The 13,173-nt window shown below is 28.0% G+C and overlaps 1 protein-coding gene and 3 non-coding genes across 14 annotated transcripts in view; 3 read left to right on the top strand and 1 right to left on the bottom strand.

Annotated features, from left to right (window-relative positions):
• The window catches only part of LOC117168005 (protein daughterless), a 318,058-nt gene extending 307,339 nt beyond the window's left edge, over positions 1 to 10,719 (bottom strand). For 10 of the 11 annotated variants that reach the window (XM_033353319.1, XM_033353327.1, XM_033353335.1 and 7 more), the window contains exon 1: positions 10,642 to 10,712. In XM_033353319.1, the coding sequence (XP_033209210.1) occupies positions 10,642 to 10,699 (58 nt within the window). In that variant the 5' untranslated portion in view covers positions 10,700 to 10,712. Of the gene's footprint in view, positions 1 to 10,641 lie in introns of all 11 variants that reach the window. The other variant, XM_033353401.1, reaches the window with a different exon arrangement.
• Trnae-uuc lies at positions 1,416 to 1,487 on the top strand. Its single transcript has one exon. It is a non-coding gene; the product is annotated as a tRNA-Glu (tRNA).
• Positions 2,174 to 2,245, top strand: Trnae-uuc. The gene has a single exon. It is a non-coding gene; the product is annotated as a tRNA-Glu (tRNA).
• Positions 5,067 to 5,138, top strand: Trnae-uuc. Its single transcript has one exon. It is a non-coding gene; the product is annotated as a tRNA-Glu (tRNA).
• Positions 10,720 to 13,173: the final 2,454 nt, after the last annotated feature.

The raw sequence follows: 13,173 nt of genomic DNA, 5'->3' as shown, positions 1-13,173 counted from the left end.
TCAATTTGAAAATAAGTTACGCATAACTTATCAGATCTGGATATAAACGCTTATAAGGTCATTTAATAATAAACAGTGAAAGGATATACAGAATCAATTGTGTGCTAATACACACAATAGAGTATTCTCAACAATTTCTGAAAATAATATTTGACCTGCTTATTTTGTTAAAAATAAACATAAAATTTGTGGAAACGAGCAAAAGATAGAATTAAAACATTTTTTTAGTCATTTTTCAATAAGAAAAAAATAGCTTTTAATCTACTAGATTTTCTCGTTTATTCTTGTATTATTTTCAATGTCAAAAAATTGTTTAGTAATTTGATATAGAAATAAACCATTTTAAATTTAAATTTTAAAAAATACACATTCTCAAATTTGAAAGAATTGCTAAATCGGGAACTAAACCTATTAATCTGATATAATTTCGTAAATAATTTATTTTTAAAAAGATAAAGATTCACTGACAGAATTTTCAAAATTATTACAGCTTTTTATTATAAATAATAAATTTTTTCTCAATTTAATTTAAGTAAAGTAATTATGACAAAGCTCAATGTAGTAAAGTTTCTAAATTTTAGACGACTTTGTTTAGAAATGAAAAAGAAAGGATGTAAAATATCTTGCCACACACCTGCCCCAAACTACAGATTTAAAGTAAAAAAGTAATAAATAATACTAAAAATATTTTTTAAATATTGGAGATTCAGATATTATTTATATTAAGTCGAAAAATATAAAAACCAAGAGCATATTTTAATATTTTCGAGTTAAAGATTTCAAAAATCACTTCCATTATTGCCCCACAAGTTTTTTTCTTTGTAATAATTATTCAAAATATTTATAATGCGCGCTAAAATAGTTATGTTGTATGTTATAAATAGTATGGTTGAAAATCGATTTATCGACGTTGATTACTAATAAAAGTATCTATTAATCACTATTTTTGCGTAATATTTTTTATAAAATGTCTGATAACGCTCCATATTAATTTATCATTATATAAAATAAGAGCATTTTTTAGAATATATTTTGTATACATATTTTTCACATGATCTGCATATATTTTTGAAAGATTTAGGAATTTTTTTGTTATCCCATAATCGCATTTCATATGTCACGTGACTTTTAACAACGTGTAAATTGCATATCGAACACAAAAACATTCCTTGATCTCTTTAATTTTATACTTGCATACTCTCTTGGCTCATCCTCGATTGAAAAGCAAAATAGTTTAAACGATTTGAAATTGGAGAAAAACTTAATTAATTAGAAAATAATATCGCAAATCTAAATGTAAGGTTTGGAAGTTTAAATGTATAAGACAAATACACTGTTTAAACAGGGGATTTTTAAGTACATGGAATTAAATTCTTTTTTCAACTTCTCTTTTGTTTAAATATTTGATTTTACAGTCCCGTATGGTCTAGTGGCTAGGATACCTGGCTTTCACCCAGGAGGCTCGGGTTCAATTCCCGGTACGGGAAATTTGTTTAATTTGATTTTACAGTATTAATTCAAAAATTAAAAAAAATAACTGAGAAATAAATTAAAGACATTTCACAATTCAAAACTGAGGGAAATTAAAAAAAAGTTGTGATACAATTGCAGAATAGGGGCGTCACTTCTTTTTTTGGCTGGGAAAAAGAAATTTTTTTTTTTGATAACGAACAATTTTGAAACTTTAATTGATCGATTCATTTATCGTTCAAATAAAAATTCTAACATTTTTTTCCATTAAAAACAGAGATGACGCCTCTATTCTGCAATGTGAACAAAGTTTTAAAATGGAAAAAAAATAAAATAAAAAATATTTGTAAGGACTTTCAAAATATTTAATTTCGAATTTTGTGTAAATAATTCAAAATATTATGAATATATTATTGCTTACTATTGATTTACGGGGATACATCAAAAAGGTCAAGAGAAGTCACGGCGTCGGTATTTGCAATTACATTTCCGTAAGATAAATTTAGAATCCATTTCAGTTTATGAGCTTTCGAATTTTTTATATACATGTGATTGCGAATAATGTAACTCGACCCTCCAGAAACATGATCTTAAATTTAAAGAAAATTGCAACGTGCTCCAAATTTTTTAATTTGTTCATTTGAATAATATCAGATTAAAAAAATTTTCTGGATTGCCTTTGCTTGCATAACTGAATTCACAATCCCGTATGGTCTAGTGGCTAGGATACCTGGCTTTCACCCAGGAGGCTCGGGTTCGATTCCCGGTACGGGAATTTTTTTTATTTTTTAAATCCATAATTTAAAATATATAATACGGTGAGTGATCCAGTGGCTGAACAGTCACCAGTGAATGAACACTAATGCGAAAAATATAGAAATATAACCTTTCCAAGTTAAAGTCTTTATGAATTTCTATATATTTGAAATCTTGAAGCAATTTTGAAGAGTTTATTATACAATTCATTGCAGTAAATTCTTGTAAATAATTTTAAAAATTTCTTGAATGTGAAGCATCATCGATTATGGTGTGTGATGGTGAGAAAGTCGTCGACCACTATAAGGTACGTGCCTAAGCAACTCCTTGTTTACACTGCTTTTACAAAAAAATTCTTTACCTTTTCTGTATCAAAGTTGTGCTGTTATAGCTGTAAGATATTATTATTATTATTATTCAATTTCCCACAAGGTTTTTTCACAAAAAGTACGTTTTTTTTATTAATAAATGAGTGTTCACGTACTGGACCCTTAAATTACCCGTGCTCCAGTGAACGAACGCTCTGTTCATTTATTGGAGCAAAACTTTCACCCCGCAGGTCCAGTGAATGAACAGCAGGTGACGGAGACCTGGCTGTTGTTTCGTTACATATAAATAAGTTTGTTTCAATTAATGTGACTATAAATATCGAAGCTATAAATATAAATATAAACTATAAATAGTTATAGTTTAAATGTATATTTTTGTGGTTAGAACATCAAAAAAGTACGCACGAACTAAACTAAAGGTAAGGCAACTTTGAGGTTAGAAATTTAATGCTTTTTTGCATTTAGAAAACGTTTTTTAACTATAAAAAACATTAATTCGTGCTAGGTACTACTGCGTACTAGTCAATATATATTTATAAATGTTTAAAAAATTTCCATTTTTATAACACTGTGATTTATAATTATATTTACTAATTTAACCTAAAGCAACATAGTAAGGTGTTGTATTACAAATTTTATGTGTCCTAAAAATCGCAGTTATCTATTGTAGTCACTAGATAAGAGTTTTCTATTTTTAAACGAAAAGTTGTATTTTCTGTAATGTTAAAAGAACTGATAAAAATATTTTAAAAATAAATATTGCAATAAAAAATTAGGAAAAGTTAACCTAGTTCTGTGTTAAATTTTTTTATTCCCTCCTTTCATTATATCTAAATGTCTTGTGGTTTTTATTTAAATAATATATTTAATGATGAATTTCGCAACGCTTCCTAATATTTTACATTGTTCAATTGCTCAGTTTGTAATGTACCTATGTAATTTTATACCCAAATCCTAATTCTAATTTGTAGTGATTATAGTGTTCATTCACTGGTGCTCCACTGTTCATTCATTGGCTCACAGTGTTCATTCACTGGTGTTTTCGTTAAATTTGCACTATTTAATTATTTTTTATAAAGCTTTTTGGTAAAAACAACATTTGTTTATCGGATTATGAAATTTGAACTCTTAAGAATCTATTTTCAAAAGTTTTGTAACAATAATCAATTATTATAACGTGAAATGGACTAGTTGTAATCAGTGATTTCCTTAAGTGTTCATTCACTGGGTCACTCATCCTAATTCAAAGATAAATTAAACAACTTTCACAATTAGGTATTTTCACTTCAACCATCAGCTAACTTCACTTCGATTAAAGCTGAGGGGGAAAATAATGGACCAAATGCATGGAACCAACATTTATTTCTATAATACCTTTGTAATTAATAATAATTATAATTTTATTATTATTACATCAAATTGTAATTAAATAAATAAAAACTATTTTTTAAATACACATGTTTAGAAAAAATTAATTTTTATGAAGTTATTAGCAAAATAAGGCAAAAAATTAACTGAATCCCATGCATTTGATCCCTTGTTTTCCCCTCAGCAGTCAACGAAAACTAGTTAGATGGTGGCTAAAATGAAAATACCTAATTCGAGATTAGTGCACATTTAAAATAAATTTCAAAGTTAAAGAAAAATTTCAATTTTTTAAATTTATATTACTTAATCACAAAATCAATAACTACCAGGCCCCTGCATCCGCATTAGTTCACGCAAACAATTATTTGAAACTGAAAATCCGGATGGGGCCCAACTTTGTAAAAAACATTCTTTTTCATAAAATCGGTAAATATGAGATCCTTTGAAAATCAACATACTTCTTGCATAAAAGATTCTGTGACTTGAACATGCACAACATGCCAAACTGAAGATAACTTTGGCCTACTTACGTTTTCTTTTACTTCCACTTATTATAAATTAAGAAATATATACATTTTTTAAATTCTTACACATCCAATCGGTTGTGATTACGAAAAAACGATAAGTAATTTAATTTTCCTTGCAATCATGTAGATTGAAATGACTGCCAGCGCCATCTACATTTTACGTTTCAGATAATCCTACTCGTGAACTAACGCTAAAATACGGTCGTTACAGGAAGCTGCTGACTACTGATTTAAAGGCATCCAGCACTTCTCTGATTCCTACCATACCGACATTTTTTTGCACCCTTCACTATAGCAGTGCCACATGAAATGAGATATTGGGCTGAAAGTATGGAAAAATAAAAAAAGGACTAGAGAAAGAGCATGTACTAATAAATTTCTACAACTACAAACAAAAATTTCCGGATTTTTTTATTGTGGGTTAGTATGAATCGGACAAGTGTCACACGTCTTTAAAGACGTGAATTAAAAAGTTAAAAAGGTAAATCCTGCAGATACATGCTGTTCAGCTAACAAATATTTCACAAGCTCAAATTTTTGTAAATGGAAATTTTTTTACAAAACAGAATTTTTTAACTTCTCGTCATCTCCTTTGCTTAGAAACCTGAACTCACAGTCCCGTATGGTCTAGTGGCTAGGATACCTGGCTTTCACCCAGGAGGCTCGGGTTCGATTCCCGGTACGGGAAAATTTTTTTTTTTCTTATATAATTAAAGAGTTTTTTTGTTGCTTTTACCATAACACTTGGAACATTTTCAATTTTAAATCAATCGATTAGTAAAGATTTCATACGAAAATCGTTTATAAATTTGAATGATTCAATTTTGAAAACAAAAAGCTGGAAAAATTCCCTGACCTTTTCAGATTTATTCCCAGATATATCGCGATATTTACAAGTAAAAATTGTGAATGTACGGACCTATTTAAGCATTTTTTTAACCCAAGGTTTGGAATATGTATATACCATTTTTCGAGTTTATTATAAAGTCTTTTCGATCCTTGTAAATAATGTCCATATATTGAATATATTCATATTTGGTTAATTTTGAATATTTTAGCAAAATATTTTTAAGAAATGTATGGAATAATTGATGTATCAACTAAAAAAGATGTTATTTCAACTAAAAAAAAAACTATTGTATTCAACAAAACAAGACAAATTTTCAACATAATAGTTTAATCCTTAACCAAAACACATGAATAAAATACACAAATTTTAAACTAAAAATTGAATATTTAAATTTTCAGTTAAAAAAATATATATTTTAAGCAAAAGAAAAAACGAATATTCAAACAGAAAAGATACATTTTCAATTAATATTTAGTATTTCAACTAAAAAAGATTTTAACTGCAAAAGAGCAGAGTTTAATCAAAATGGACAAACTTTCAACGAGAAAAGATTTTTTTTGTTTGCCAAAAAGAACGAATTTTCAAAACTACACATGAATTTTTAACTAAAAAAGATAAATCTTTGTTTAAAAAATTAATTTTTACCAAATAGATGAATTTTCATCTAATAATATCAATTATCAACTAAGAATTAAATAGTTAAATTTTCAGTTAAAACAAAAAACAAGAATTTTCAGTTAAAAAAAAAGGAATTTTCAACGAAATATTTAAATTATTAACAAACGTGATACATTTTCAAATAAAATAATGAATTTAAAAAAGGAAAACGTTTAATAAAAAACTCTAACTTTTAAACAAGTTAATTAATTTTCAACCAAAAAATATACGAATTCTGTACAAAAATCGTAATAGTTATTGTTTTAACAGAAAAAAAATAGTTTTTAAATCAAGAGCAGTTCGAATTCAACCGAAATAGACAAAATTTTAACAGTGGAGGGTTAATTTTCTACTAGGAAGGAAGAATTTTCTACATAATACATATATTTTCAAATAAAAAGATTAGATTTTAAACCAAAAATAGAGGAATTATATTCTAAGCTTTAAAAAAACTAACTTTTTAGCAATAAAAAAACACGAATTTTCAAACAAAAAGTTCAGCTACTATTACAAATGAAAAAGCATTGTTATTCAATTTTATATTACAATTTGAACCAAATTTAGGCATGTTTTCGAAAAAATTGCCTGATTTGAACGAAATTCACTGAAATTTCCAAGTGTACACAAATTCTCTGCTAATTCAAGGGTTTTCAGGATAATTAGAGACCCTGATTTATAATTTTTGCAAATCAGAAGCTAGTAAACAACCAACTTCAAGGTAAAATGGACATACGTAAGGGACGACTAAAAAATCCCGAAAAATCAAATTCACGACACTGTAAAATTCCCGAAATGAACAATGTCCGCTTAATAAAATTCTGAATTTCTATAATTTTATCCAATTAGAAAATTCCTGTAAGTTTATAATATGGCCAAATTTCAAAATTCTTTACAGAAAACTGCCTAATTATAAAATATCCAAACTAGAAAATTCCCGAATTTAAACAATTAATTTTTTTTATTCATGAAACTAATTAAATTATTGCGATAAGAAATATATCACAATCAAATTGTTTTTATACATTAAAAAGTTACATTGTTTATATTCGGGAATTTTATTTTTCGGAAATTTTATGTCGAAAATTTTGTTATTTAAGAATTTTATTGTTATAGAATTTTCAAATTCAGTAATATAATAAACTGAAGCGAATTTTTAAATTCGAGAATTGTCCAATTCGGTAATTTTATTATTCGGGAATTTTTTTTATATGAGAAATGTATTATTCGGGAAGATTCCAAATCGGGAATTTTATTATTCACAAATTGTATTATTTGGTTTTTTATGTCGGAATTTTATTATTCGAGAATTTTCAAATTCTGTACTTTTATGTCGGAATTTAAAAACTTGGTAATATTAAAAGCTATCGGGAATTTCATTATTCTATAATTTTACGTCGGAATTTTATTAATCGGGAATTTTATAATTCGACCATTTTTATTCGTGAATTTTAAAATTCATAAATTTCCTAATAACATAATTTTATTATTCGGCAATTATCTAATTCAGGATTTTGGCAATTTTCCGATTCATGAATTTTATTATACAGGAATTTTCCAATTTCGAATTTCATTATTCGGAAAGTTTACAATTCGGGCATTTTATTATTCCAGAATTTTCCGATTCGGGAAGTTCTCAATTCGGGAATTTTTTAATTCCGAAATTTTCCAATTCCGCAATTTAATTATTCGCAATTTTCCAATTTAAGAATTTTCTGATTCCTGAATTTTTCACTTCAGGAATTTTATTACTTGGGAATTTTATTATTCGAAAAGTTTCCAATTTAGACATTATTAGGGAATTTTCCAATTTTGTAAATTTATTTTTCGGGAATTTTCTGATTGGTGAATTTTATAATACGTGAATTTTCCAATTCGGGATTTTCATTATTCTTGAAGTTTACAATTCGGGCATTTTATTATTCAGGAGTTTTCCTATTCGGTAAGTTTATTATTTGTAAATTTCTCAATTCTGCAATTTTATTATTCGGGAATTTTTTAATTCATACATTTTCCAATTATGCAATTTTATTCTTCGGCAAATTTCTGATTGGTGAATTTTTCAATTCAGGAATTTCATTATTCGGGAATTTTCCAATTCCGCAAATTTATTTTTCGGGAATTTTCCAATTTGGGACTTTTGTTATGCAGCAATTTTGTGTCAGAATTTTATTATTTGAAAATTTTCAGATTCGTTAATATCATAAACTATCGCGAATTTTATTATGCGGAAATTTTCTAGTTCGATAATTTTATTACTGGACAATTTTATTATTCAGGAATTTTCCAATTACGTAATTTTATTTTTCAGAAATGTTATTATTCGGGATTTTATTATTCAAGAATTTTCCGATTCGGAAATTTTTCAATTCAGGAATTTTCAAATTTGGAGAATTTATTATTCAAGAATTTTTCAAAACCGTAATTTTATTATTCAGAAATTTTTCAAATCTGTAATTTTATGTAGGATTTTTATTATTGGGAAATTTACTAATTCATTAATATTATAAATTGTCCCAAATTTTATTATGCGAAAATGTTCCAGTTTGATAATTTTATGAATCGGGAATTTATCAATTCAGGAGTTTTATTACTCGGGAATTTTCCAATTCGGGAATTAAATTATTCGGTAATTTTGTGGCAGAATTTTATTATTTGAGAATTTTTACATTAATTAATATTATAAACTATCGCGAATTTTATTATGCGGAAATTTTCTAGTTCAATAATTTTATTACTCGACAATTTTATTATTCAGGAATTTTCCAATTCCGTAATTTTATTAATCGGAAATGTTATTATTATGGAATTTTCTGATTGATGAATTTTATTATTCGAGAATTTTCCGATTCGGGAATTTTTCAATTCAGGAATTTTCGAATTCGGGGAATTTATTATTCAAGAGGTTTTCAAACCCGCTATTTTATTATTTTGAAAATTTCCAATTCGGTAATTTTATTATTCGGAAATTTACAAATTTATTAATATTATAAATTGTCGCGAATTTCATTGTGCGAAAATTTTCCAGTTTCATACTTTTATTAATCGGGAATTTTATTATTTAGGAATTATTCAATTCCGTAATTTAATTTTTCTGAAATTTTCCATATTGGGAATTTTATTATTCGGTAATTTTGTGTCGGAATTTTAATTTTTGAATTCGTTAATATGTTAAGACTTTCGCGAATTTTATCATGTGGAAATTTTCCAATTATCTAATTGTTTTACTCGGCAATTTTGTTATTCAAGAATTTTTCAATTCCGTAATTTTATTATCCGGAAATTTTCCAATTCAGAAATTTTATTATTAGGGAATTTAGTGTCAGAATTTGATTATTGGGGAATATTCAAATCAGTTAATATTATAAACTGTCGCGAATTTTATTATGCGGAAATTTTCAAGTTCGATAATTTTATTAATCGGAAACTTTCCAATTCGGTAATTTTATTGTTACGGAAGATTTCAATTTTGGGAAATTTATTATTCAGGAATTTTCCAATTCCACAATTTTATCATTCGGGAAATGAGCAATTCGAGAAGTTACCAATTCGAGAGTTTTATTATTCGGGAATTTTTAAATTCGACAATATTATAAGCTGCCGCGAATTTCATTATTCAAGAATTTTCCGAATCGGGAATTTTATAATTGGAGAATTTTATTATTCGGGAAGTTTGCAATTCGGACAGTATTGGGAATTGTATTTTTCGTGATTTATTATACATCTTATTCGCGAAACATCACTGTACTAGTGTACTCTACTTAAAAAAAGAATTTAATTACTGTTTATTATTTGTTCTGTCAACTAACCTCAAAAACGAATGTATGCGAAGTAAGGAAGTATGATATAAATAAAAAACAAATTTTACTTTCATTCCACAAACGTAAAGTCAATCGAATTAACATGAATTCGCATCAAGATTTTGTGAAACTGGCTATAAACAAAATTCGAACAAATAATATTTTTCACGTTTCACGTGGTTGCAGTCAGCCTGAAGACACTCTTTGAAATCCTTGCGTTCTTTTACAAAAGTTTTGTCAACAAACTGACAGTGAATCTTTTCCTTTTTCAATGTAAAAACTAACATCTAAAATTACGTTTCCTTATATTATTTCCTCATAAAAAGAGAAAAAAACCTCGACACCGAACACCTCTGCTGTCAAAAATCGAACTCACACAACACTATTTACACTAAAAAAACAAAACCACTTGTTCAGATCTTGGGGCTTAAACTGTCCTTCATAAAAAAATCAAGCCACATATAAACTCCAGCATTAGAAACAAACAAACCCGGAAATTTGCCAATTTTGAGTGGGCGAAAGTCGCGAAAATTAATCGAAATTTTGGTGGTGCAACGGGAGAGGCAGCACTGTCCAGTGCAATGACAAGCGAACCAAAACACAAGAATCGCCCAAAAAAAGGCAGACGTCCCGAATTCACTTTTGCGACATTTTCGCCCTTGAATCTGAAAACACATTGGATGGACAAAAACGACCCTTGTCACTGAACTTTTGACCTTGAGAGATGATTTTCGGCAAATTTGGAGATGAGAGACAGCTCGAGATGTGCCGAAACACGGAAACTGCGAGATAAATCCGGAATTTTAGTCACTTCCGGGTTAGTTTTGACGCGCACTCGCGGAGGGGTTCGAGGTCGAGGGTGTCAAGAATCAGCTCGTGAGACTCACCGGGTTGCTTGTTGGCGATCTTATTGAAACAGTTTTGAAAAACCTCGTAGAGATGCATCGGCTCGTCGTCGCTGGCCGCCATCTTTCCGAACGAACATTCAACGAGTCAGTTCACGCAACGACCATAGAGGCGCCACTTGCCGGACCTGTCTGTGTGATTACACTTCTGAAGACAAAGTCACCGACGAGCAATCGAGCATGGAAAAGGGATGAGATAGAGCTGTAGTGGTGAACAGAGCGCTGTCGCTGGACCACATCTACAAAGCGCGGGTATTTTGAATTTTTGCGTTTATTGCGTAAAGGATTTACGTGATAAGGGAGTCACCCTTTTTTGAAAACCGTGGATTTCACTCCCCCCCTCATCCCCGAAAGTAACGAAACGTCCACAAAGAATACTAACAAAATAGTTCAATTTTCGATAAAATAATTAAATTTTCAACAAAGTGAATCTTCAACGAAAGATTTTATATTTTTTATTTCATGTAGGAATGTATGAATTTTAATTCAAAAGGACAATATCTCAAAAAAAGTTTAATTTTTTGAATTTTAAAGCTCCATAGATAAATTTTCACCAAGAAAATAATTTTTAAGCAATAGAGATGAATTTTTGAAACGATTGAAAAATCTCGAAAAATAACATTCCCAACACTGTAAGATTACAGAACAATAAAATTCCCCGTTAATAAAATTCACAAACAGTTTATTATATTACGGAATTGGAAAATTCCCCAAAGTTTATCATATCACCGAATTTGAAAATTCCCGAATAATAAGATTCCCAAATAATAAAATTCCTAGCTGATGAAGTTCCCGGACAGTTTATAATATTAGCGATTTCGAAAATTCCCGACCGTTTATACTATAACTAAATTATAAAATTCCCGAAAGATTATAATATTACCGAATTTGAAATTACCCGGATATTAAATTCCCAAACGATAAAATTCCTGAACAGTTTTTAATATTAGCGAATTTAAAAATTCCCGAATCATATATATAATAATTTGATAATTTTTATTATGCACATTAAATAATTTAAAACTATATAATAATAAAATATAAAATATATAAAACTATGAAAATCAATTGGGTTTAATTGCGCAAAATATAATTAATTCTGATTTCTTCAATTGTTTTCAAAAAGCAATTAAAATAAATGAAAAATGATAAGAATTGATTCAATTTAACTCGTGGTAAAAAAATTCAATTCAATTAATGTCTTAACTTTTCATCGTATAATTAGAATGATTTCAAACTATGGAAATCGATTGGGTTCAATTGCGCTAACCATAATTAATTATAATTCCTTAAATTGTTTTCAATAAAAAAATTTTAATGATTTCAAACATCAGAATTGATTTAATGTAACTCGTAGCTAATCCCGTAGCCACTAACACTTCTGCATGCACTAATAGGTCCCCGAGATTACTCTTTTTTTAATTAAAAAAGGACCCTGATTACGAATATCTTCGGTAGGTTTTTGAAATATGGGTCAATTTTTGTTTAAACCATTTTTTAAACAATTTCATTAGTTATATACAGAAAAAAATCATTTTTAACATGGCTGAGTAAAAATTAAACTTTTTTGCGTCTTGCATTTTTTTGTACGACGAACCGTTTGCAATATACAGCGTTATAAACAAATGATTTTTTAACAAAATTGCCATATTTACACAGTGTTATCTCAGAATCTATAATTCAGAGAAATTTAAGACTTCTACACTGTCTATATCAAGGGTAGATCTCTTAAAAGGAAAAAGAAATTTTCTGATGGAATAAAAACTTCTCTTCTTGAATTTTTGTTACAAAGTTGTTATAGTATTACAAGAGTTATTATAGCATATAGTTTGTATAGTATATATAGTGTAATATTATGTGATAGTATCTTCATTTAATTATAAATAATCATCCAGATCAACCAATGTCATAATGTTGCCTTAAATTGTTGCGAAAGCTTTATCTGGCGGTATTAACATAATTCGTTGTTCATAATTTCTTTTGCTAAATTGTTTATAACAATTGATATAAATAATTACCCTTCATTACCATAATTTACTTCATTTTTTTTTATTAATCCCTGACACATGATTAAACTTTTCACTCTCGTGATATTCTTTTGTACGACGAGCTATTATTTATTTATTGTCTTATAAACAATGTATTTGTTATAAACACATCCTCCCCTAAAAGCCAAAATTTTCAAGTTATTAGCGATTACCTTTTTTTGTATCCTTAATTGTATTTAAGGCCTTAAATAAATAATGGCTAGTCGTACGAAAAAATATCACGCGAGTGAAGTTTTTTTTGTGCCATAGATTAAGGGCATGAGATACTTACAATTTCCCCGGGTTTTTTCCCACAAAAATAAAAATTTTTAAAAGCTGTATTTGGAGATACTATAAAATATCATAACAGACGTCCCCGGACTCTTTTTTGAGAAATACAGTCTGTCAAGTTAAAGCGTGGGTGGCTTTACTCGCAGTCGGTAAGGTGTATCGACATGATTTTGGTGTCAAAATATTAAGAAGAGCT

This window comes from Belonocnema kinseyi, chromosome 1, assembly GCF_010883055.1.
Source record: "Belonocnema kinseyi isolate 2016_QV_RU_SX_M_011 chromosome 1, B_treatae_v1, whole genome shotgun sequence".
Lineage (NCBI taxonomy): Eukaryota > Metazoa > Arthropoda > Insecta > Hymenoptera > Cynipidae > Belonocnema > Belonocnema kinseyi.
Note: the sequence above shows the minus strand (reverse complement) of the source record. Positions and strands in the feature narration are given on the sequence as shown.